This window comes from Trifolium pratense, linkage group LG7 (assembly GCF_020283565.1).
Source record: "Trifolium pratense cultivar HEN17-A07 linkage group LG7, ARS_RC_1.1, whole genome shotgun sequence".
Taxonomy (NCBI): domain Eukaryota; kingdom Viridiplantae; phylum Streptophyta; class Magnoliopsida; order Fabales; family Fabaceae; genus Trifolium; species Trifolium pratense.
This window is the reverse complement of record NC_060065.1, coordinates 14,139,418-14,165,384: the sequence shown is the minus strand read 5'-3', so window position 1 is coordinate 14,165,384 and position 25,967 is coordinate 14,139,418. Positions and strand designations below refer to the sequence as shown.

The window sequence follows — 25,967 nt, the reverse complement described above, 5'->3', positions numbered from 1 at the left end:
AATAAGTAGATTATCAATTAAGAAAGGAGGGAGAGTGCCAAAAAACTATGATGAATGAATTAGTTAATGGAAGAGGTGAGTACACTTGTATTATTTTTCAACTAGTCACTAGAGTAGAGATGATTAAGAATTAAAAGAGATAGAAACTGGATGAAAAATGGTGGTGTTTGAAGGGGAAAAGAAAGAGAAAAAGTTAGTGTTTCTACTAATAATAATGTGTTCGAGATATTTTCGTGAAGTTGTTCGCTATATTCAGCTTTTCCCAGAATACAAATGATTCCATAGAAACAAATCAGTGATCTTGAACAAAAACAAAATCGATACATGTTATTATAGTAACAATGACAAATTCATCAAATAATCAACTCCATATTTAAAGAGTTTGTGAAATCCTTGTTTTCCGGTGTGATCAAAAAATAAGTCTCAATTGATGATTATAATTGATTCATTCTCTTCTATTTAAGATATGTTTTAATAATTTTCCAATACAATAAAAAAATAAGTCTCACTTTGTGTTTTATGATCAATCAATCTTAGCCATTAATTGAAATTAAAATCAAAGACCATGATTTGGAGTAGCTTTTATAACTTACTCTTATAACCCTCCTATATATATATATATACTAGCGGGCCAGGCAGGCGCGTTCCGCGCCTGCCCGTGTCTAACTTATGTACCCAAAAAAAAAGATACGCCTTATGTTATGGTGAGTTTGTTAATAAAAAATTTTTGTTGCTACTAAAAAAAAGCAAGGGTAATGTTGGTATTATGAAAATTCTACCCAAAAACTTATGTATTCTTATTATATATTACTAGCGGGCCAGGCAGGCGCGTTCCGCGCCTGCCTGTGTCTAACTTATGTACCCAAAAAAAAAAGATACGCCTTATATGTTATGGTGAGTTTGTTAATAAAAGATTTTTGTTGCTACTAAAAAAAAGCAAGGGTAATGTTGGTATTATGAAAATTCTACCCCAAAACTCATTTATTCTTTTTATATATTATAGTATAGAATAGATATAGATGAAAAAACCATAAAAAAAAGAGAGAGGAAGTTAAGGGCAATCATGCAATAATTAAAAAACCATAAAGGAAGTTAAGGGTAAAATGGACCAAAAAAAATTCAGCCCAAACTCCCTTATCCCCTTTATATATTGTTATAGAAATAGTATAAAATAGATATAGATGAAAAAACCATAAAAAAAAAAAGAGGAAGTTAAGGGCAATTATGGAATAATTAAAAAATCATAAAGGAAGTTAAGGGCAAAATGGACTAAAAAAAATCCAGCTCAAACTCTCTTATCCTCTTTATATATCTTTATATATTGTTATAGATAATATAGAATAGATATAGATGAAAAAACCATAAAAAAAAAGAGAGGAAGTTAAGGGCAATTATGGAATAATTAAAAAACCATAAAGGAAGTTAAGGGCAAAATGGACCAAAAAAAATCCAGCCCAAACTCCCTTATCCCCTTTATATATTGTTATATATATATATATATATATATATATATATATATATATATATATATATATATATATATATATATATATATATATATATATATATATTATGCAGAAGTCAATATTCGAACTCCGAACACTTCAATTATATATTTTTTTGGCTTTCACCACCAGTCTAATTTGGTTTGGGGTCAGTTCTGACATCAAGTGGTTCCAGCCCCCTCTCGATCGTAGTTGCGGCCGAACGCTTCAATTATTCACCTCGTGATTTTTTTTTTTAGATTTCACCCTCTGGTTCCTAGGGAAAGGTGGCCCTAGTAGTCCAGAGTTTGGGGAGAGTTCTGATATCATGTGGTTCTAGTCCCCTCTCAAATGCAGTTGCGGGGATGAAACCGTTATCCTCCTTAACAAGTTCAATGTCAATCACCACTAAACCAACTATCATTTGATTTGGTTCACTGATGAAATTTAAACAAAAACGGAAATATTATTTACCTCACTCTCGCTCTACATTATCCCTCTACTTTATCAACCGAATAAAGGATAGATATATAGATAGAGCACATAACACAGCAACCCAGAGAGAGTGAGTGAGAAACATCGGCACCAACAATGGCTTTGCTTTGTGGTTCACCATCCGTCACGTTCCCTTCATCTACATTCCCTCATCACAACAATTCAACAACTAAATTTTCCTTTGTTACTTCCCAATTCCCACTTTCAAACCTTTCATTTTCTTCAATTCGTACCCATTTCTCTCCATCTTTCATTGTTCGTTCTCAGCAGGACACTTCATTGGTTGAAGAAGATCCACGGTTCATCTGTCTTGAACCTGAGCCCCGATTTCAAGGCCCGGTATAACCCCTCTTCTCTCTCTTTCTTTTTATTTTTATTTTTTAATTTTTTTATTCCGTTACCTACAAACTGTTGTGGATGATTTATTTTGTTACCAATTTCAATTTTTATTGTGTAAAAAATTTTCAAATTTTAGTGCTTTTCTAAATCAAACTGTTATCCTGATGATATCCTATCTTTATGTACTTTATATCCTATTCTGTTACTATCCTATCCTACGCACCAAACAGACCATTTAGTTTTGTTATAAAAGAATCAAACTGGAATATAAAGTTACTAGTATGTGGTAATTAAGCATTGTTATCTTCTTTTTTGGAATTAGCACTTTAGCAGTATTCATTTGTTGTAATAATTAAAATAAATTAAGTCTAGATTTTCATGACTACTAGCAATTATGCCTACATTACTTATCTCATTATCCTCGAAGAGTAGCCCGGTGGTGTGGGTTGGGACTGTTGGGGAGTCCGGGGGAGTTCGGGAGAAACAACGGGCCAATGTTCCATGACCGCGAGAGAGACACTACATGTAAGGCATTAGGTTAATGAGTCACCTCTCTTGTAAATCCAACATTATTCCCATTCATAGTCGATGTGAGACTTAACCATACCATCCACACTTGAAACCCAACAGGGACCTCTATTTAGAGCCGTTTCCGGGTGTTTGACACTGACACATGTTATTATATTAAATTATGTTAATTTCTCAAAGTCTTATTGGTGTCCGTCCGTGTCGTGTCCATGTTTGTGCTTCATAGGTTGGGACACAAGGAGAAGGAGTTCTATGCAGGAGAGTAGGTCCAAGGTTCAATGCCTACCACTAATTAGCTTGGAAATTTATAGGCTATTTCTTTTTTTTTTTCCTTTTAAATTTTCAGTTTTTCTTTGGCATGATTGAAAGATGAAAGTGCTTTAAATCTTTACTTCAGTGTTCACATGATATAAATTGAGCCCGAAAAGTATGTGGGTGTGTTGGTGCTGATTTTAAATAAATAACGCTATTTGCATTTAAATACAATATTTCTGTCTGTATGGTCGTGTATTATTTTGAAAGCTTTTAAACCCTAGATGATTTTTTTCGATTCAATGAATTTGAAACTGCCTAACCGAAAAAAAACTAATGATTGCAGGACATTTGGAACACAACCTGGTATCCAAAAGCTTCCGATCATGTCAATACAGAGAAAACATGGTATATTGTTGATGCTACAGATAAAATTCTTGGAAGACTGGCATCAACCATTGCTAATCACATCCGAGGCAAAAATCTAGTGACTTATACACCCAGTGTGGATATGGGTGCATTTGTAATTGTGGTATGTATTTCTGCATAAATTATTTAACTGTGTCTATTTGCAATTGGCATGAAAGTGCCGTTTTTATGGTTTATTACGGCCCCATTTGGCGCTACTTATTTTCTACTTTTCTACTTCTCCTTAAGAGAAATAGAGAAGTAGAAAATTGTATTTGACCCTATTTCTCCTTAAAAGAATTAGAGAAATAAAGTAAAGAAGTAAAAAATAAGGAGAAATTGAGTCAAACACAATTTTTTACCTCTTTACTACTTTTAAGGAGAAGAAGAGAAAGTAGAAAATAAGTAGGGCCAAACGGACCCTACTTCTACTTGAACATCTTCCTTGTTTACTTATTTTTTTTGGTTTAAAATGGGTTGAACTTGTGCAATGTTTAACCAAGTTTTAAAAGAGAAATCCATGCGGTTCAAGAGTCAATAAGATGACTCCCCAAACTTCCTAAAGCTTGCAATGTAATATAAAGATAACCCTCTATGCTGAACCCTGGTGCCTCAAATCGCAAAGACATTGTTGAGAAAAAGATGGATTTTCCCTAGAGGAGATGGTTCTTAGTATTTGTGCTAATAATGAATGATTGCTTTAACTGAATAACTAAATTCTTCTTTTTCTGTCAATTAACTCGATATGGGGATTTCTCAATTGGTTTTCATTAATAAACAAAAGGTTTAAAATAGAAAATGAATTTTTGGACGTTGATAAGATCCATCCATCTAGCAGCACCTTAGGATGACATAGACTTCAAGTTAAGGCTGGGGTTCAATAAAAAAAGAATTGAAAGAAAAAAAGACAATGCCTACGCTAATATTAAGTAAAAAAGCACGGCGCTTCAAGTTTGATATGCAAAAATAACTTTATTATGGTATCTTGTAACTTTCATTCTAAAGAAATAGAATAACAGAATTTCACAGAGATGAATTCTCTCTCTTCTCTCTTTTCATTATGGTATCATAGAGCCTAGTTCCAATCATGGAAAATTCTCCACCACCACTTGAAAGAGATGAACCCCATTTCCAAAGATTAAGCACTGCAGAACTTTGAGGCAATGCATGTCATTATGCCCAAAGGCCACCACACTTATTCAAATGTCAATATATCTCTCCCAGTCCACCCGTCTTATTTCTCTAATTTTTCTTATAATATATATTGTCTACTATACATTTATTAAATATATTTTCTGTTTATATCTGCCCCCTCTATTACATTCAAAGTTTTTTCACCGCCCCACCACTTCTATACACAACTTCACCCTCTGTGCAATATGTTCAATCCAAATTAAGTGTAAGTTTGGAAAAGCTTCTACAAGATATGGTACCCAATCTGATTAGCATATATATATATATATATATATATATATATATATATATATATATTTTTTTTTATTTTTTTTTTTATTTTTTTTTTTTTATCATCAATCAATTATAGCTTTAAAACAAGAAGAAATCTGCTTTCAACAAGGGAAAAAACAGTAAGAACCGACTGTCATTTGCAGAGCATAATATGTTTCTTTTCTTCATAAAGATCTAGTTCGAAGGCACGCCGCCATGAGTGGAACTCGTAAACTGTCGCAGCCGCCGGCGAACTTGCCGCTGATAAATGCTGTTCTGATTCGAAGGTCTTCCAGTCGCCTCTGTGTCAGTCACTGGGTTTTGAAAGGTCATGCGACAAGCAAATCGAAATGCTTTCTGTGGCGACATTGTTGATTACATTTTTTTTTATGTTTTTTTTACTTTATTTTTTATTAACCGTTAGATTAATCCAAAGGTTGAAAATTGCACAGGAGAGATGGCAGGAGGGAATATGGCATGAGAGGATCCAAATCCGTATGTTTTATGTGGATGATATAAAATTTGTTTTGAACATGACTGTCAATATTTAGCAGCCTTACCCCTCCCTCAAAGTTTTATGCTAGGACTATTGTCAATAATTTTCTGCTTTCATACTTGGACTCGATTATTATTTTAATTAGGGTTTTTGTGTAGATAAATGCAGAAAAGGTTGCTGTAAGCGGGAAAAAGAGGACCCAAAAGCTTTATCGGAGGCACTCAGGTCGACCTGGTGGTATGACAATCGAGACATTTGACCAGCTGCAGAACAGAATTCCTGAAAGAATTATTGAACACGCTGTTCGTGGCATGCTTCCCAAAGGGAGGGTAAGTTGAACAAAATTTTAAGTAGACATGTTAAAATGGATCATTGATGCATGGTAATTATGGAGAACTTTATCTAATTCGAAAAAAAGAAATTAATTTTCATGACTAATACACATGAAAGATTTTATTTCCACAACTGATGAAAGAATATAGTAGATTAGTAGGTAAGAATGAAGTGAAATCTCATCATTTATGCCTAAGAATACAGTTTATGGATCGAAATGGTCGCTTGGATTTTTAAAGGATCGATATGCCCATGGTTGCACTCGGATAAGATTGTCATTTTGTGCTGTCCAGTACATAGGTTCTTTAACGGTGCTTCATTGATAATTTCTTGGAAGGACTAAATAACTCTTGTATTCATTGTTAACAGTTTAAAAGATAGGTCTCTGTTGGTGATTGTATATTCTAAGGATAAGGATGGTTCCTTATCTCATAATATTTCATCTATTATTTTTTAAAACGATTAAGTGTTTATATATAGTTGAATGCACAGTAACAAAGGGTTGGTGTATGCAGCTTGGCAGGACTCTATTCACACGTCTGAAGGTTTATAGCGGCCCAGATCATCCACACGAAGCACAGCAGCCCATTGATTTGCCGATTAGGGATAAGAGAATACAGTTGCAGAGCTGAAGTCATAGGTGTTGCATAGAGCATGGAATGAAATACAGAGTATATGACAAATATTGGTCATTCATATCCATTTTCAATGAACTTCAAACTTTTTGCTATAGCTGCTACTTTTAATGTATCTCATTTGATGTTTATAATGTCTGTAGAGGTATCTCATTACTGTATTGTATTGTTTATATCCAAAGATCTTTGTCTAATTTTTGTATGAACTTATATTTTTGTACCTTTGAATATTAAACATGTAATACCAATTTTTAATATGTTTTTTAGTTCACTAGCAATGTTTCCTTCTTAAGGAGCATTACCAATTTACCCATATCAACTTGTTTCAGATTTTAAAAAAATAATTTTGTTTTGAAATTTTTTAGAGATATTTTTAAAAAAATTGAAAGTTAATTTTTGTTTTTTTTTTTTTTTTGGTGTCGGAAGAAACAAAAGGAGAAAGGGGGAATCAAAACTTCAAAACGGATCTTGCTAATAAGGGTCTTAAAGAGTGTCCCGAAGGCACTAGTTAGCATTTGCCGATAAAAAATAAGGCGGCCAAAACTGCGACATCCAATTAAATATTAAAAAATGGAGAGCTCCATTGCACATGTGTATCTTCTTTCCTCATACAATATCTTTTTCCCCACCTTGTCTCTCCCTCTCTCATTTCTTGCGTTTCCTCTGCACAAAATCCAGTCCCCGCTGAATCTACCCCAACCACCCTCTGCCACTCCACCCACAACCCCTTATTTGTTGCACCAGTTCATCCTCTACTCCCTTATTCTTCCGTTTTGAGAGTTGTGGAACCATGACAACATATTGTGGTGGTTCAGCCACATCCTGACCCTGCGACTGAGGCTAAGGCTAATCAAGAGGGTCCTCCGCATAAGAAGTTGGAAGGTCCACATTGGTCTTAGTTTATATTCGGAGATGAAGGTTGTTGGTCTGAGCGTACATTGGTTAAGTGTTGTTGAAATAGAAGAAAAATTTAATGACATGGATAATATTTTAGTCAGGGGACTAAAACTCAAGAAAAATTGAAATAGGGGACCAAAATATTGGTTTTTAAAATAGGGGGAATCAAAATTTCAAAACGGATCTTGCTAATAAGGGTCTTAAAGAGTGCCCCGAAGGCACTAGTTAGCATTTGCCGATAAAAAATAAGGCGGCCAAAACTGTGACATCCAATTAAATATAAAAAAATGGAGAGCTCCATTGCACATGCTCTAGCTATGCTTTATCGGACGGATTCACGTGATGAATGAGATCAAACATGGTCAAATTTTCTGATGGGTATGATGGAAATAAAGAGGAGGAAGAGCCGAAGAAGACATTGATGAAAAGATCACTGATATCTTTTCTTCTAATGGTCATGGCGTGCAAAACTGGTGAAGTTCCTAATATTGTTGATGGAGGCCCACCTTTAATATTGTACTTCATTGCAGCAGCAAGAAACCATCTTTAATCTTTAATCCATCACATGTGCGTTGGTTGTATTATAAATTCAAGGTGTTGTTCTTCTCATAACACACATTGTGTGTTTAACAATAAAATTTCTTTTGTCTCCAAAATATTTTATCTCCTTCAATTTAATTTCTCAACACAAACAATGTCTGAAAGAAAACCATGGACAATAGAAGAAAATCAAAAGTTTGAAAATATCGTATTTACTATTCCGCTGGACGATCCTAATCGCTATGAAAAGATGGCGGCGCAAATGAACAATGGGAGGACGGTTGAAGAATTGAAAGAATGGACTGAACTCTTGGAGAGGGATTTGGTGACCATTATGAATGGCACATATGTCCACCATGGCATATATGTCTATCATGCATCTGCTGCCGCTGGAACGTCCTCTACTACCGCAGCGGTGGTGGTGGCTGCAAAGGAGGAAGACAAATCACCGTAAGTCTTTATTCTATGTTTCTTAATTAACTACTCCTTTGTACACTGGTTAGCATTTTCTTTAATTTATTTGTTTTAACATTTTTATTTTTAACTCATCTTCTACAGTTCGACTTAGATTGACTAGGGGATTAAACCACTGGCGGGACAGGACCGGGGAAGAATAAGAAGGGGAAATTAGTTTTATCGTTGCTCATCTAGGCCTAGCTAGTTTATTCAAATAATCTGTGTATTGTTTTTTCTTTTGTGTGATCTATGTTGCCTAGGTACGGGTACAGTACCGGTATCCGGCATATGTACTGGTACTCGATACGACATTTTTAGAAAATTTAAGGTACGGGTACGTTAATATAAAATATTAGAAAAATTATTTTTAAGTGAATTGTTATCATCATTCTTTGAAGATTTAATTTTTTTTGTCCACCATCTCAACTATTTTCATAAAAAATGAGAGATAATTGAAATATAATAAAAAATTATAATATTTTAAGAGATTTTTTAACAGCCAATATGTTTTTTCCGTATTCATCATCATAAATCAACCAAATAAAAATGGGTACGAAATCGGTGCGTACCACACAAGTACCATGGAGTATCCAGTACTGATACGTACCCGGTACAGGTACTTCACCATTTTAGGAGTACTCATACTACATAGTGTGTGGTTGATGTATTTTTATTTTATTTTTTTGTTATTTAATTAACAAAATGTCTTGTTTGTTGTTTAAACATTGTGTGCTAGACTTTGATGAAGTTCTATATTTCCCTACGCTGTATCCTAGACATTTATTGTTCATATTTGCGTTTTTGTTGATGATTCTGCTTAATAATAAAATGTTCTACCTTGATGTAGTGGTGATTGCCGCTGAACTTAGTAGAGAGGATCACGGTTCGATCCCCCGCAACTGCAATCGGGAGGGGGCTGGAAGCACTTGATGCCATAACTGACTCCTGAACCAGATTAAACTAGTGGTGAAAGCCAAAAAATAAAAAAATAAAAAAAATAAAATGCTCTTATTTAACAACAAAAATATTATTTTTTTATTTTACTGAACACAAAAAAGAGTTGGTATAAACTGTTGAGGTTAGATTATGTATAAAATTGATTACGCTGATTAAATAAATCAGGGTCGTTGGATAATAATTTATATATGACTGAAATCGCCTAATGTGTGAAGCCACTAGGTTTGGTCTAGTGGTGAAGGGTTTGGATAGTACGTTATTTGATCCCCAGCTCATTGTAAATCGCCTAATGTGTGTAACTGCTTCAAGTAGTTACAACATCTGATCGGCATCCGTACATTTCCTTGGTAACGAGGAAATGTACATTGTGTAGCTGCTTGAATCAGTTACATAATTAAGAGAAACGTATTGCTTAATTAATGCAAGTTCTATAGTTTTCCTAATTTCTGTGTTCCCTGATTGAAGAATCTGTATCATATATAAAGGCACGAGAGTCATCTGTTTGGATGCTTTGAGCCTCACTCGTGCTATTTTCTCCTATTTGTTTGTAATATTGTTGCATCACCTTGTATTTTTTATCATCCAATACCTCAGTTGATTCTGCCACCACTTCTTGAACATTTGTTCTTCCTTCAAGCATGCTTACTACTGAAGACATGGAGGGCCTGAGCGATGGCGAAAAATTAGTGCATAAAAGAGCCACGTTGATCATCATTCTTACCTCCTCTTTTTTAAAATCTTCACCCAATCTCCGATCAATGAGTTCCATTAGATCATCTTTTTCCTCCAAGAGGTGCACCTGTTGATGAACAATTCAAAGTTTCAATTAAAGGTCTGGTTACCTTGTCATTCACAATAACAATATTCGTATTAAATCTATAAGGTGTAATGTTTTTAATCCCTACTTTTCATTCAACTCGTGCTTACCATTTTAAATCTTTTTATGCATTCATGTTTAATACATTATATGAATCTCTGTTATAAAAGTTTAATTTTTTTTAACAAAAGATGAATTAAATATGAATTTTTTTGTTTTTTGCACATAAAAATTCATCTTATGTTAAAAAATTCTAAATTTTTATCGGAGACGTTCTTATAATATTATAAACATGAATACAAAAAATCATTCAAAAATGTGAAAGTATGCACGAGTTTAATGAAAAGTAGGGACTAAACACAATGATGGAAAAGACTTCGGGGACTAAAAAGTGTGGAAAAAATCTTTAGGGACTAAAATGAAAATTTTAGGAAACTATAGTGACAAAAAACATATTTAATCCTTTTTTTATATATAAAACATTAGAGTGCATAGGCATCACATGATAATTATGACATCCCAACTATGTTGACACCCATAATCATTACATATCATTTGAAGCACCCTAATAAATATATTAAAAAGAAAGAAAAAAGAAAAAATCTTGGGGGGACTAGGCCAAAACTCAAGATAACAATAATGCAAGGAACCTACCACCGCCTCATTAAAAACCTTTCCTGGAAAGCCCCGAGAGATAAAACCAAGGATAAGGGAAAAAGAGTGCAGTGGAGCCAATGAAATCTAAAACACGGAAGACCCATATTATTAAAACAAGAAAACTAATAATGATAATTGGTAAACTCCTTTTTTTGGGTAGCTATGTTATAGCTGCAAATTATCCACTGTCTTTAAAATTGACTAATCTCTATAGAGAAACCTAAAAGCACAAAAGGTGGATGGATAATACTTTCCAAACCAAGCTTTTCCCATTTATAAGAGTCAGGATTCGAACTCTTAACCACTTGCTTAAGAGGCCCGATCTCTTACCACTCAACAAAACCTAAGTTGGTTCAATGTTATAATCCTAATGTAAATTAACTAATGTTCAAGAAAGCATATATGAAAAAACAAAGAAAAAATTATTAGTAGAGAATCAGATATTCTAAATTACTCTAAGATACAACCTAAATCAAATACAGTAGTTATATATGATATTTAATCATTATATATTCTAGACAATGTACACAACCATATCAGATATTCTCAAGGTCAACAAGATTGGAATGAATCAAGGAGAGCATAAGAACATAAGTTACCCAATCAAGAAGAGAGAAGCATTCCTCCTGAGGATGGCTAACAGTGTAGTTGGTTCCACTAACAATTTCCAACATAACAATTCCGAAACTATAAACATCTGCTTTGTCCGTCAAATAGCCATGCATAGCATACTCAGGAGCCATGTATCCACTGCAGCATATAAATAAATCAAATACAGTAGTTATATCAATAACATGTTGATGAAGTTATTATATTTGACAAGGATTTCAATATTTGCTTCTTAAATGCATGAAAAATCGATAAGATAGTATCAAGTATGGGAACTCACTAAGTGCCAGCTATTCTGGTGTTCATATGGGTTTTGTCGTCTTCATTGAGCTTTGCCAAACCAAAATCTGATATCTTGGGGTTGAGATCTTTGTCTAGCAACACATTGGTGGCCTTGATGTCCCTATGAATGATCTTTATTTTGGACTCTCCATGAAGGTAAGCTAAACCTTTAGCAATGCCAATACAAATTCTCTTCCTAGTTTTCCAATCCAATCTCAATTGACGATTTTCCAGGTCTTCTTTCTTGGCTGATAGAAATTAGACAAAATTATCATTTTATTCATGAACAAATATGTTAAATGTTCAAGATTGTAAATGATTACATATACAACAATGAAACTTGAACGCTGAGAAAAGTAATTACCAAATAAAGCATGAGCAAGGCTATTGTTTTCCATATATTCATATATCAACAACAACTGATCATCTTCCATGCAGAAGCCATATAGCTTAACAAGATTAGGGTGTTGTAAAGTAGAAATCATGCCTATCTCATTAATAAATTCACGAGATCCTTGTTTTGATTTAGAAGATAGCTGCTTAATCGCTACTATTGTGCCATCTGATAGAACACCCTGCATTGTGGGGAACAATATACAAGATATGATTAACAAAATCTACAATTTATTATTGAGGTCATAACACGTGATCAAATTGTGACTATACTTTGTAAACTGGACCAAATCCTCCTTCTCCAATCTTGAAAGATTCATCGAAGTTGTTTGTTGCAGATTTGATTTGTCGTAAGGTGAATAAGCCACTTTGTGAAGCCTTTTTCTCTGCCCATAAAAGTAAACAATATCAGAGATATCTTGCATTAGGAAAACTAGCACTCTTTAGAAATCAATGATATAAGCGAGTTCATCATCTATGTCGGAATGTACTCTCTTCAAGTGAAGTTAATGAAATGCTTATGCAGGAAGGAAGGTCAGATAATTTCGTATACATACTGATAAATCACAAACTCAAAAAATCAATTCATATCCCTCATGTGCTAAATCCAATTATGGTGCACAAGATTTCCTGAATTTTATTTAAAAGGTTGGTAATCAAGATAATTAAAGTAATTTCTCAGTGATTACCTCTTGTTCCTAAACATTTCAGTCTTAAACAACCCTTCCACCACAGTATGCCAATTATCAAGATGATAACAATTGCTCCTGCAGCCACAATTGCAGCAACAACTCCTGCCGATATGCTTCTACTATTTTCCGATGGGGGTATAAAATCTGAATGATTATTACGTGCATTAGATTTTATGTGAACAACAAAGGTAATTGAAGACAAGACAAATTCTCAAAGAAATACAACTAACCGGGATCAACTGATATAGCTGATATAAGAGGACCATATACTGATCCAAATGGTATAGTAGTTGTTCCTTTCCCCGCCCAATATAATCGAATCTCCAATGCATTTCTAGTCACACTAGCAGTAAAAATTTTAATGACTTCCTTACCAACGCCACCTGCCTCTTTTACAATATCGAAATCCTTTACCACCAACTTTCTCTGCCATATATAAATACTTCAAATGTAAAGTATTGAATTGAATTTTTCTACCAAAAGAAAAAGTATTGAATTGAATTTCATTCTCTGATTTGGTTTTAAGAAAAATTGGTTGGTCTCATCTGGTAAAATGAAAAAACAAGAACCTGAATGTAGATGTCAAATACACGCCTTCCAATGCTACTAAATGTTTTATCATCACTGAACATTATTTCAGCAAAATGGAGATTGACAGTGTAGTTTCCATTTCCAAGGCAGAATCCATAATAAGTTAGAGAATTTGGAGAAACGCGTGCATCCATGTAAAGTTCAGCATCATTGTCCACAGCAAGCTTTGTTGTATTAGACCATTTATAGTAGTCAGGGCGCCCACTATCAAAGAAGTGACCAGAAGTTATTAGTGCCCAGTTTGTCCCAAATTGACGATACCTTGCTGGTTCCATCTCACTTGAATCATCATCGTATGTCTTATTTCCGTCGAATGTTATGCTCTTTCCACCACAATTTATATAGAGAGAGTACCAAGCTATGAAAACAAGAAATAGGAATTAGTTATCAAAAGACACATTACATTTTCTCTTCTAACTCAAACAAGAGAAATTTTTTTTTTTTTTACTAAAACAACAACAAACAACAATGTTAAAATAATTTATAGGAAATAATGGTTAATAATATATAGGAAATCAATGAAAAGTGAACTTACTTTTAGGACAATTATAGTTTTCCAAACATGAAATATTTCCTCTGAGGAGATTAAAAATGGAAGGAGAGAACAAGTTAGCATTCAGAAACATATACTAGTTATATACTACTAAATATGAGGAAGAAAACACTCACAAACTGTTTCCCTTCAAAGAAGATGCAAACAAGTTCCTGTGGCATATGGGAATTGACTGAGGCTCAGTTCGCTTGATAAAATTACAAAACAAGAAAACAAAGAAATAAACTAAATCGAAAAACTACATATGCTAGGAATCTTACACACTTCCTTGCTGACAAGTCTGCTGCTCAAATTTCGTTATAGTGAAGTTGTTATACGACAGGTCTCTGCATAAAGATTATAGAATCTGATTCAGAATAGGTGTACTATAGCTGTAAATTATACAACTCAGTTCTTATTATAAATAATATTCATTGAAATTTCATCTGCTATGTCTTCTTCCCTACACTGTAAATATACAAATATAAAACCAGATTGAATGGTTCAATGCTAAATTAGTTTTTATTCTTTAAAATCTGTAAGCACCTTCAAACTTTTATTTTTGGCAAAATTACATTTTGGTCCATTAACTTAATTTCAAGTAACACTTTAGTCCTTTTTTTTATGACATTTTAGTCCTTATGTTTTGATATGGAATTCAAGGTTCAAATCTATAGTTTTCTTTCTTTGCGCGGTCTCAATCAGAAATATATGTTCTGCCCTAAAATAAAATCATAGATTTGAAGGTTGAAAAATCATATATAAACATGGACGACGACCAAAAAGGACAAAAATGACGTAAAAAAAAAAAGATAAAGGACTAAATCGTTGCCTGAAATTAAGTTAAGGGACTATGAGAGTAATTTTACCTTTATTTTTTTTTATAGTACAAACAGGAAATGTGTTAACATTTTTCTAATGAAAAGAGTACATGATGGCTCATTAGCATACACATGAAGGTAAAGATGCAGTTTTAAAAGAATAAAGAAAACACAAAAGAAATGATTCAGTAGCATACGAGACAACTTACACAAAATCTGGTTTATCTATCCAGTCAGGCAGCGGTCCAGACAAATGATTCCCGGATAAAAATCTAGTGAAATCAACATCAAAGAAAAATAAGTATATATCTACAATTTCAAGTAATCATAGCAGAAGCTGCAGAAAATTTCTTACAGCAAATACATGTTCTTTAGATCATGGAAGCTCATGGGGATTTGTCCACTTAATTTGTTGTTGCTGAGTTCTCTGAAAAGGAAATTCAGAATAAGTTCTTTTTCGGATAAAGAGTTAGAAAAAATTTAACATTAGAATGAATTCAATAAAAGAAGAAGTGTGTCATAGTTGTTTCCTTCATCAAATCAACTAGTATAAAATGCAAGGATCAAGAATACAAGTTCTTAAATGTATTTGGAAAGTGTACAAGAAAATTTGAAAGAAGTATACCATTACTTACATCACTTTCAAATTAATTAACTTTCCAAGATAATCAGGCAATGCTCCAGCGATATTGCAACTCCTCAATTCCCTGTAACCAATTAGACCATATAAAAATATTTTGCAGCAATTTCTCCTTATTATGTTTTATGATAGGACATTACAATATGGTTTGATTTATGCAGCCCACCCTAAAACAAAGCCTTGTTGACGGTATTAAATGAGTGATACGAATAATAAATATAATGAGAAAATTTAACTTACAATTTTGACAACCTTGACATGTTTTCAAGATGTGGAAAAGGTGAATCAGATCCATTCAAATCAGTAATAGTCCTAGGTATCACATTTTAAGCATAGTTAATCACAGTGAAAATGAAAGCTTTAATTATTTGTGGAGTGTGTGTGTCATACTTACAAGTCAGTAAGGTTTTTCAAAAGTGAAATTCCAGCAGGTATTGGCCCACTCAAACCACTCCCTCGGATCACGCTGTGAAAACATTGAGGATTCGAGAAAATTACTTCAAATGAAATGACAATACTAAGCAACTTAAAGAAACTAAATTTTATGACAGCAGAGGAGAAAAAGAATCACACAGCATCTCAAGATGTATCCAGTTCTGTATAAATTTGGGCATTGTTCCAGATAATTGACTGTCACTAATTCGACTGCATTACCCAACAAATAGAAGTCGTTATCAACTTGGAATTATGTAACACTGCAGATATAAAACACTAGCCTAGACACAGAGACTGAACATGAAACAGATAATCCAACACTAGAGTGATTGAATGTAACCACATCTGCCAGTGTCGTACGTATGTTAGACACCGACATGTATCAGATAATCCAAAACACTTTTAAATTGAAGTGTCGGTGCTACCTAGAAACACGGTCTAACATTAATATAAGTAAGATATATACTTACAATTGCTTCAATGCAGTGAGGTTAGCAAATGTTGCAGGTAATACTCCAGTGAAATTGTTGGAGGAAAGAAGCCTACAGCAACAACAAAGAATTGAAGGCAAATATCAATTACTGCAAATAAAGATCACCAGATCAGTGTCGCTTAACAAAAATCATATGAAAGGCTTACAGTCTTTCAATCTGGGAAAGACTCCCAAGTTCTGGAGGAAGATTTCCAGATAATTGGTTGAACTCCAATACCCTGTCAATTTTTTTAAAAAAAAAAACCTCAAAATTTTACAATAAATATTTGAAATGGGACAAATTCTTAAACCAGAAACTTACAAGCTTTTGAGAGTGGTGATTTTTCCAAACTCCTTTGGAATTGGACCGGATAGACGATTTCCATAGAAGGAACTTAACCCAAAAGAAATATTGTACAATTTTTCATGTTTCATGAATTTTGTACAAGATAAATAACCGTTAGAAAATATGAATAAATAAAAAATTATTCAAATGATATGCATAGTGCATATTTGAAAAAATTTGAGTACTTTTAATTTGCAAAAGATAAGAGAGAGGTATTTCAGTATTTTAGACAATTTTTACATGAAACAAAAAGTTGTTTCACCGTTTAGTGAGCGACAAAAATTTTAGTTTTAAAATCAAACACATACAATTGAAATTGTTCCTTCAATCTCTTATTTTTTTCAACAAATTAAAGACACTTAAAAAAGAAGAATCATAAGAGAGAAAGATAAATATGTATTACATGTTTACAAGATTTAATGTGGCCCATTGTTTGGGAATTGTACCATTAAGATAGTTGAGGGTTAGGTCACTGTACCAAAAACAAATAAAAAAGAATCAGTAGGATAAAAATTAACAAAATCCATATATAATTCAACAGTGAGATGGTTTTTTAGTGTAACATACATTTCTTGGACAAAAGGCAATCTCACAAGATCAGGTGGAAGAGTACCCGAAAGGTTTTGTGCTTTTAGAACACTGCAAGACCATTATACCATGAATGTTGTTAGAAGTCAAAACATACAAAATAAAAAAATTACACCAGGGATCTTTATCTTATTTATTTGTAACACTATAGTCTTTTATCTTCTTTTTTCCCATTTAGGTTATCATTGATCTTATTTATTTGTTTATTTATAATACTTTAGTCTTTTATCTTTTTTTTTTCCTTCATTTAAGTCGTTTTTTTTTATATGCACATATAAACCCTTTTTCTTACTTATTTATTATAAAAATGCATAATTTTTTTTAAAAAAATATTTATTTATTGAAATTAAACAAATCCAGAATTTGATGAACAATGTTCATCATCTTCATCAATATCTTCATATCTTCATTTTCTTTCTTAAAAAAAAAATCAAAAATAAAAAAAATCCCAAACTTGAGTTGCAACATTAGCATATAATGTGACTCTAGATTTGTTTATGCTGCTGGTTGATGCTAGTTATGCTCATTCTAACAACCAGCCTATAACTAGAATTGAGCTTGGAACCTTGAATCGATTTCACTTTCCTAAAGCAATTTAAATCGAGTTTATTAGTCGCTAACGCACCAATGAGGACCTAAATGCGCAACCAAACATATACATAATTTGATAATCCATGTATCCAAAGTTATAAGTCATTTTGAGAGAAAATATTGTCTCAAATGATAAGTCATTTTAGAATATTAATAAAACATTATTTTACTTTCTTTTTTTTGACACAACATTATTTTACTACTTATTACTCTTATTTTCATAATTTTCTTACCATTCAATATTAGCTACATTTTTTTAGGATGTATGTAGTATCTATCTTTTATCCATCAAAAACTTTTATTTTTTGGTTTTGAAAAATAATTTTAATAATTATTTTTTTTCTTTCTAGATATTAAAAAAATATTCTATCACCAAGCCCGGCCCGGCCCGATCCGCTCCGATCCGAGCCGGCCGGACGGCGGCGCGTGTGTGTGATATTTAGCATGGTGTGCCCCGTTTACAAAACTGGGTACCCCTGGGGCGTACCCCAAGTAGTGACCTTCTAGTATATAAACACTACTAAAGTGTGTGTCCTATCCAATGTGAGACTCAATGTGAACTTTTTCAAATTCACACAGTCTAGCTATTTCACTTGTGTTTATTTCAATACCAAGTTCATCATACAAGTTGTAAACTTGTTCCAACAATCCCCCACTTGAATTTAAAAAGTTGTTTCAGTATTAACGATTAACGTTTCCATAAGATTGTGCATAAGCAAAGGTGACGCTTGTCTTGAACCTTTGCATAGCGAGTAAGAGCCCGATTTAACAAGAGTGACGCTTGTCTTGAACTCTATCTCAGATTTTTCTCAAACCCGCACACAACCTTTTCCTAAGGTGTTTTCTAAAGTCCGTGCTTTAATGGCCTTGCACGACTATCCTGGTTTCGTGAACGCTCTAGGAGTTTGCCCCAAAACTCCATAGGAACCGGCCTCAGTTCCACATTCATATAGGTGAGTCTATCTCAAGTACCCCTGCAGCTAGGTACTCCTCTGACACAGAGTATAGATCTCATTAAGAGTTTCTATTAACTCATCCTTTTCGCTTCAGGATACATGCCCTCTTGCATGTTCTTTCCCTATTACTCACGACTTGTTGTTTACCCATTGAAACCTAATTCTTGGGATCTCCAGTCTTTTAGGTTGGGTTACCATCATAAGTAATTCGCAGTAGGCATTAGTCCCATCTTAACAAATGTATTGTAGACTTTCTCTCTAACTAGTCCTTTCGTCAAAGGATCGGCTAAGTTATCATCAGTGCGTACATGATCCACTCTAACAGCACCTTTAGTGAGCAAATCTCTCACGGTGCTGTGCTTTCTTCTTATTTGACGTCTTTTACCGTTGTAATAACGGTTCTCAATTTTAGCGATAGCCGCGGTACTATCGCAGTGGATCAACACAGCTGGCATTGGCTTTTCCCATAAGGGAATCTCAGATAGCAAGCATCTTAACCAGCTTGCTTCTTCACTAGCAGTTGCTAGTGCTATCATTTCAGACTCCATATAGTGGACTGTGCCAAAATGGTATGTTTCTTAGACTTCCATGATACAGCTCCTCCGGCTATACTAAATATGAAGCCACTAATTGCTTTGGAATCATCTGACAATGTGTTCCAATCAGCATCACTGTACCCTTCAAGTACAGCAGGAAATCTCAGATAGTGTAGTCCGAGATGCATGGTCTTTTTAAGATATCCCATGACTCTATTTATAGCTTGCCAGTGCTCATTACCAGGTCTACTGGTAAACCGGCACAGCTGTCCCACGGCATATGCAATGTCGGGTCGAGTGCAATCAGTGACATATCTAAGACTGCCAATGATGCTCGCATACTCAGTCTGTCTAATACTTTCACCAGTGTTCTTAAATAATTTACCACTGGCGTCACACGGAGTGTTCATACACTTACAGTCAAAGTATCCATATTTCTTTAGGATGTTTTCTACATAATGGGATTGATCTAAGGATATTTCTCAGAACGAGTAATTTTGATTCCTAGAATCACACTCGCTTCACCAAGGTCTTCAATATCAAAGTTGTTGCACAACGGTGATTTCACGGCATTTACGGCAGAAAGGTTTGATCCAAATATAAGCATGTCATCTACATAGAGACATATCATAGTGCAAATGTTATTATCTGTTTTATAATAAATACATTTGTCACTTTCATTGAGTTTAAACCCATTCGATACCATTAAGTTATCAAACTTTTCATGCCATTGCTTTGGAGCTTGTTTAAGACCATAAAGAGATTTTTCTAACTTACAAACTTTAGTTTCTTGCCCATATACCACAAACCCTTCAGGTTGTTCCATATAGATTTCTTCTTCTAAGTCACCATTTAAAAAGGCGGTTTTAACATCCATTTGATGTACTACTAAGTTATGAATAGCAGCAATTAAAATAAGTACTCGAATGGATGTAATTCTTGTGACCGGAGAAAAAGTGTCAAAGAAATCTATATTTTCTCTTTGCCTAAAACCTTTGGCTACAAGGTGTGCCTTGTATTTATCAACAGTACCATCAGGTTTTAGTTTCTTTTTCAAAATGGCTTAATTAGTTAATTGGTCCCTTAAAGACATTTTAGGTTTCATAATGGTCCCTTAAAGAAAAAAAGGTCCGGATTGGTCCCTTAAAGACATCTCCGTTTGTCAAATTGGTCCTTTCCGTTAATTTATGAACCACAAATGTATTAGGTGGACCAACATTGAAGGTGGTCCACCATATACCACAATATATTTTTTAATCTTAACCGTTTGATCTTATTTGAAAAAAAGAGACCATTGAATTTTGCATGTTTATCGAATCTAATGTAATGGTACACCATCACCAACTAAATTATTTTTCTATTTCTTCATCTTCTTCCATCCATTCATCTTCAAATTGTTCATAAATTCATCAATCACTTTCAGATTTTGTATCAACTTCAAACAAACACAGAATTTTTTAAAAATTTTCTAAACTTTCTAAAATTTTAACTTCTCACAAATCCTAAATCTTGAAACAAAAATCCTAAATTTCCAAAATCTCATATCTCTAAATCAACCCTCCTACAAAATCCCAAATCCTTAAGCACACCTTCAGACAAAATCCTTCAACGAATTAGAGACGACAACAACATCAACACCACCCTCTGCTGAGCTTGAAATACAATGCCAAAACTTGAGCTACCACGTTGCCATCACCGCTCTATCTGTAACCCATTAGTGGATTGATGGATTAATGGGTTGGGGGTTGAAGAATTAATTTTCTACCTGACAACGAGGTGGAATATTTGATGAGTTTGTTTGAACAGATAGAGTAACATCAAAATTCTCCCCCTAACAATAAGGTGGGATGTTTGATGAGCCACACATAATGGGTCGGAGGTTGAACGATTTTGTTAATGTGTTTAAGAATTTCTTGAATTTTGTTGGAGGTTGAAAGTTGATGTAGAGATGTGGGATTTTAGAAATTTGGGATTTTTGTTTGAAGATTTGAGATTTTGAGAAAACTTGAAATTTTGGGGAAAAAAAATCTGGGTTAGTTTGATGAATTTATGAAGAACATGAAGAAGAATAGGTGGAAGAAGATGAAGATATAGAAAAATAACTTAGTTGGTGATGGTGCACCATTAGATCCCATGGACATGCAAAAATCAAATGGTCTCTTTTTTTAAAATAAGATCAAATGGTTAAAATTAAAAGATTTATTGAGGTATATGGTGGACCGCCTACAATGTTAGTCCACCTTATAAATTCTGTTAGGAGTTAACAGAAAAGATCTTTTTCACTAACAGATATATCATTAAAGGACCCAGACGGAACATTTATTCATTAAGGGACCAAAGTGAAACCAGAAATTTCTTTAAGGGACCAAAATACTAATTAAGCCTTTCAAAATCCATTTACAACCAATTGGTTTGCAGCCAGGTGGCAAGTCTACTAAGTGCCATGTCTTGTTAGATTCAAGAGAATCCATCTCATCATTAATAGCTTCTTGCCAAAGATCAGCATCCATCGATGACAAGGCTTCTTGAAGATTTGTAGGATCTTCATATATAGGCCGCATAATCAGACCCATAGTCTTTAGCAACTCTTACTCGTTTACTCCTTCGGAGTTCTGTTTCTACTTCATCATTGCTATTCGAATTTCGTATCACAGGAATGTGACTCTGTTCAGGAATATTACTATTACTCTGTTCAGTGCCCCCACTATTTCTCAATTTAAAAGGAAATTTCCTTTCATGGAAATCTGCGTCAACAGATTCTATGATTACTTTTGCATTTAGGTCGTAAAACCTATATGCTTTACTGTTTGTTGCATACCCAATGAATACACATTCGTAGGCTCTATTAGCGAAAAATAATTATTTAAAAAAAAATAATTTTATTAATTATTTTTTTCTTTCTGGATATTAAAAAAATATTCTATCGCCCGGCCCGATCCGAGCCGGCAGGACGGCGGCGCGCGCTTGTGATATTTAGCATGGTGTGCCCCGTTTACAAAACTGGGTACCCCTTGGGGCGTACCCCAAGTAGTGACCTTCTAGTATGTAAACACTACTAAAGTGTGTCATATCCAATGTGGGACTCAATGTGAACTTTTTCAAATTCACACACTCTAGCTCTTTCACTTGTGTTTTTTTCAATACCAAGTTCATCAGTAAACTTGTACCAACAAGAACTATAAAAATTTCATCTATTTTTTGAGAAATAGATATACGATCTTTACCCACTCTTGGCCCATAGATTTATTTACAAAACCGTTCATGGTATGTGGACCAGTAGTATTGACTAGTACAATATTAAATTCTATCATTATTAAAGTATCTATCCTTCAAAAGAAATACTAATAATAAATTATTATCCAGACACCTGAGCACTTAGATGAGATGATGCAGACCTCTTCTAGTTTAACTAAACTTATGGGTTCGACTCTTGTCTTAGGCATACAACAATACTAAAACTCTCACCGAGAGTTTGCCATCAATTTAGATTCCACAAGGCTTGAGAGAGTAATCTATGCAGTTACGCATAGTGGATATGCGGTTTAAAAAAAAAAAAAAAAATTACTATATAGACCAAATAAAAATAAAATACTCCATTATTATGGACAGCAAGGCACATTAAAAAAAGAGAGATAGAAGGAAGAGTAGGCGTACACGCTAACAACATGGCAGAGAGTGTTATTTTGATAAGAGCAATTGCAGGTAACAGCATTTTCTTCAGATTTTGATATCCAGTTATTGCCACCACTACATGGATCAACGCTGAAATCCCAATCCTTCTTTCCAAGTGTTTTACCTATGTCTTTCAGAGCTTTAACTGTAATTAACAATAATAAATACAGTAGTACACAACAGAGAGATTAGAATTTAGAACAATAACATAAAATGCAAAATTGGTAAAATTGGTTGTTGTTGTACCTTCATCTTCTTGTAGAGTGGCTCCCATAGTAAATGAAGAAAAGCAAAGAGGAAGGAACAAAAGGAGAGAGTATATAGTGGGGAAGAAAAAAGTCATGTTTTTTGGTTGATTTGATGATGAATGAATAAATGTTGAAATTGAAGAATAAGAGCACCTTTCTCACCTGATTGATGTATACTATATCACCAAAGACTTATCAGTTATCACTTCGCTAGAATAGTCAAAAATCAATAAGAATTCCTCTTACGAGACTAGTAGTATAAGTATTTACCTACCCAAGAAATATCTTGATAAAGGTAGTACCTACCCCGACAATTTGGAGGCCCGGCTCCGAATATTAAGAATAGAAGCCTTAATAAAAAAAATGCAAAAAATTTAGAAAGAATAATTTTTATTTAAATTGTAAATAACATTAGTGACATAAAAAATTGTCATTCTTATAACTAACATACAAAATATTCATATTTTAATTAATCACAACAAAATACATTTTAACTACATAAACGCAACACTTAACTTCTATAGTAGTTTTTGAAGTAAATTCATCGAAACAAATCTTCATATTGTATTTTTTTTGTTCACTTTATGTTTTTTCCGGAAGCTTAGCCATTTTAGTTGGGCCTTTGAAATTATATTTTAACAAAGACAGGTTAAAACAAATGTTGAGTTCTTATTTTATTTTTGTGAATCAATTTTTTTCATATTTTTGCAGAGATCTACTACCAAATAAATTTTTGTTGAGGCCCCGATAAAACTGAGGTCCGGCTACGTAGCACACCCTGCACATGCTAATAGCCGGCCCTGCTACCTTCCTTCAAAAAAAAAAAAAAAGTAGTACCTACCTAGCTTGTAAACGGTTGGGACAAAATCAATAAATCAAATTGTTGGCCGTGAGATTTATCATTTCAAACAAACAAACTCAATGTTGAATTTGGGAATTGGGATTTAATTGTAGGGGTATTAAAATTATTATTTTTTAGCATGTATGTGTGCATGTATATATATTTTAGGAAAAACATAAACTCTAAAACAAATTAGGCTTCTCAGATTGATGTATAGATTGCCCACATACATGTAACATATGCATATATGATAAAAAAAATAATAGTTAATATATTAAAATCATTTGCAACAAAAATACAAGGAGGATGATGCACGTTCGGATATATCGATAGATATATATTTAACTAATTTTGTTATGATTCTAGTGTTTCGTGCTTTTGTAACCTCTGACGCGACGATTTTTCTTTGGGTTTCTGGGATATGGATGAAGATCCGGTCGAGCATTCATATGGTTTGTGTGAGCAACCATATGAATGTGTGATTTCAGGTTCTTCCTCGAAAATCTTTGATGGTAAGAAAAACACAAGAAGGAGGTTGAATTGTGTTTTGTTTTTCTAAAAATTCTTTGCGTGTTTAAAAATAAAGTTGAATGTATCGGAGTAATAACACACAAAGAGAAAGAGAGCAGAGAAAAGACAAAACAAAGTTTTTATATTGGTTCCTCCTATAAGAGAGTAGTTGAGTTCCCTTTCACTTCCAAGGAAGTTCACTATAATCACTTTTGATTACAATTGCCCAAACACCAAGTTTAGGGCTTCCTTGTTCAAGTACCACGTACAAGAGACTTCAACTAACTTAAAACAAATTTAAGTAAGTTTACAAAGATTGAACACTTGATATACTATCAGAGGTGTTCACAAAATATATAATAGTTTCAAAACTCTCTAACACTTAAATTCTAAGATACAAAGTTTGTAAGAATTCCTCAGTGTTTACACAACTTTTGAATTTGACAGAGTATATGCGTTTTTCAGAGGTTGGTGAGTCTTGTAGATAATCTTCAACTGATGGCTCTATATATAGGTTGATAGAATTAGATCCGTCGAAGATGACCGTTGAGAAGCTTGTTGGAACTTGCAATTTCTGAATAGCTTAATGAGGAGAACTAATGTCTTTACATTCATGACAAACAGACAACTGTTATGACAGTGACGTTGTACTTTCTTCCTTCCTCTTTGTCAACTTTGATGTGAACATTTGAGACTCTAAAGTGTGATCTTCCAAAGACAGACTTACTTAGAGTCTATTGTTCACAACCTCTGAAGCTTTTCAACTTCCGAAGCTTAGCAGCCTCTGAACGTCTTCAGAGTCTACCACTCAGAGTTGACTTTCAGCTTTTGTTTTTCACGTTCAAGTGGATGTAAACTATATCTTTCACTCCTGCACACTTGAACAAATATCAGTAACACCAATTGTTCTTTTATAATTTGTTATCATCAAAATCATTAGAGAGAGATTTAACAAAACCAATTTCGTTTTAACAATCTTGTTGTTGTCTGAATGCAGACTTTGCTCGACGTGACACTTAGATTTTCTAGTCTTAGGATCTTAGTTCCTATTGTGCGAGCAATTGATGGGACTATCGACCTCGTTTTCACGCCCTTTCACTTGATTGGTGGTGGAAGGGTTGGATTTGATGTTCTTCGAATTCACTTTTCCATCATATGCTTTTTATGATTATGACCGAGGAGCAGCCGTCGACGTCATCCTCGCAAATCGATCTACATGAGTAGGTTACTCAAAATGAGCAAACAAGTGACAATTACATATCTTAAGTTAAATACTACCAAAAAAGTACATAAGTAGTACTATCCAAAAAAACATCATTAATACTAACGATGTTTTTGGAGTATCAGGGTTAGTATCGGATATGCGTGGACACAATACCTTACCATTTTTAGAGTATCGGGACATCACGGATGAGCGAGACATCACAAGTGAGATAAATGTATATAGCCCCGACATTGGGCCAATACCCTTT

The 25,967-nt window shown here is 33.7% G+C and overlaps 3 protein-coding genes across 5 annotated transcripts; 2 read left to right on the top strand and 1 right to left on the bottom strand.

Annotated features, from left to right (window-relative positions):
- The first annotated feature begins 1,966 nt into the window (after window positions 1-1,966).
- On the top strand, window positions 1,967-6,646 carry LOC123895664 (50S ribosomal protein L13, chloroplastic). Its single transcript, XM_045946130.1, has 4 exons — window positions 1,967-2,318; window positions 3,445-3,630; window positions 5,607-5,777; window positions 6,297-6,646. Exons 1-4 carry the CDS (start codon window positions 2,076-2,078, stop codon window positions 6,411-6,413), a joined length of 717 nt encoding a protein of 238 aa, XP_045802086.1. The 5' UTR covers window positions 1,967-2,075; the 3' UTR covers window positions 6,414-6,646.
- Window positions 6,647-7,858: 1,212 nt separating this feature from the next.
- LOC123895651 (probable leucine-rich repeat receptor-like serine/threonine-protein kinase At3g14840) lies at window positions 7,859-24,300 on the bottom strand. 3 transcript variants are annotated; one of them, XM_045946111.1, is made up of 26 exons: window positions 23,143-23,446; window positions 22,879-23,041; window positions 17,121-17,192; window positions 16,957-17,025; window positions 16,530-16,601; window positions 16,375-16,446; window positions 16,206-16,277; window positions 15,874-15,945; window positions 15,695-15,766; window positions 15,541-15,612; window positions 15,296-15,367; window positions 15,016-15,087; window positions 14,870-14,932; window positions 14,121-14,186; window positions 13,977-14,012; window positions 13,843-13,883; window positions 13,286-13,665; window positions 12,947-13,142; window positions 12,714-12,860; window positions 12,298-12,410; window positions 11,996-12,206; window positions 11,630-11,879; window positions 11,340-11,490; window positions 9,988-10,065; window positions 9,147-9,254; window positions 7,859-8,278 (listed from the first exon to the last, which is right to left on the bottom strand). In XM_045946111.1, the coding sequence occupies exons 1-26, from the start codon at window positions 23,237-23,239 to the stop codon at window positions 8,258-8,260; spliced, it is 2,838 nt and encodes a 945-aa protein (XP_045802067.1). In that variant the 5' UTR covers window positions 23,240-23,446; the 3' UTR covers window positions 7,859-8,257. The 3 variants fall into 3 exon arrangements, with proteins under 3 accessions (XP_045802067.1, XP_045802066.1, XP_045802065.1); XM_045946110.1 differs by lacking the exons at window positions 7,859-8,278; window positions 9,147-9,254 and adding an exon at window positions 23,986-24,300 and having other exon boundaries at window positions 9,321-10,065; window positions 23,143-23,354; XM_045946109.1 differs by lacking the exons at window positions 7,859-8,278; window positions 9,147-9,254 and having other exon boundaries at window positions 9,321-10,065.
- LOC123895667 (protein RADIALIS-like 3) lies at window positions 7,894-8,588 on the top strand. Its single transcript, XM_045946135.1, has 2 exons — window positions 7,894-8,303; window positions 8,412-8,588. The coding sequence occupies exons 1-2, from the start codon at window positions 8,008-8,010 to the stop codon at window positions 8,419-8,421; spliced, it is 306 nt and encodes a 101-aa protein (XP_045802091.1). The 5' UTR covers window positions 7,894-8,007; the 3' UTR covers window positions 8,422-8,588.
- Window positions 24,301-25,967: the final 1,667 nt, after the last annotated feature.

Bases quoted from the DNA above. Each gene is read 5' to 3' on its own strand.
- LOC123895667 (XM_045946135.1), top strand. From the start codon at position 8,008: ATGTCTGAAAGAAAACCATGGACAATAGAAGAAAATCAAAAGTTTGAA.
- LOC123895664 (XM_045946130.1), top strand. From the start codon at position 2,076: ATGGCTTTGCTTTGTGGTTCACCATCCGTCACGTTCCCTTCATCTACA. The intron at 2,319-3,444 runs GTATAACCCCTC...TAATGATTGCAG, and splicing joins AGCCCCGATTTCAAGGCCCG to GACATTTGGAACACAACCTG. The intron at 3,631-5,606 runs GTATGTATTTCT...GTTTTTGTGTAG, and splicing joins TGGGTGCATTTGTAATTGTG to ATAAATGCAGAAAAGGTTGC.
- LOC123895651 (XM_045946110.1), bottom strand. From the start codon at position 23,239: ATGACTTTTTTCTTCCCCACTATATACTCTCTCCTTTTGTTCCTTCCT. The intron at 17,193-22,878 runs GTACGCCTACTC...ATGGTCTTGCAG, and splicing joins CTCTGCCATGTTGTTAGCGT to TGTTCTAAAAGCACAAAACC. The intron at 15,767-15,873 runs GTGTGATTCTTT...ATGTTTTCACAG, and splicing joins TGGATACATCTTGAGATGCT to CGTGATCCGAGGGAGTGGTT.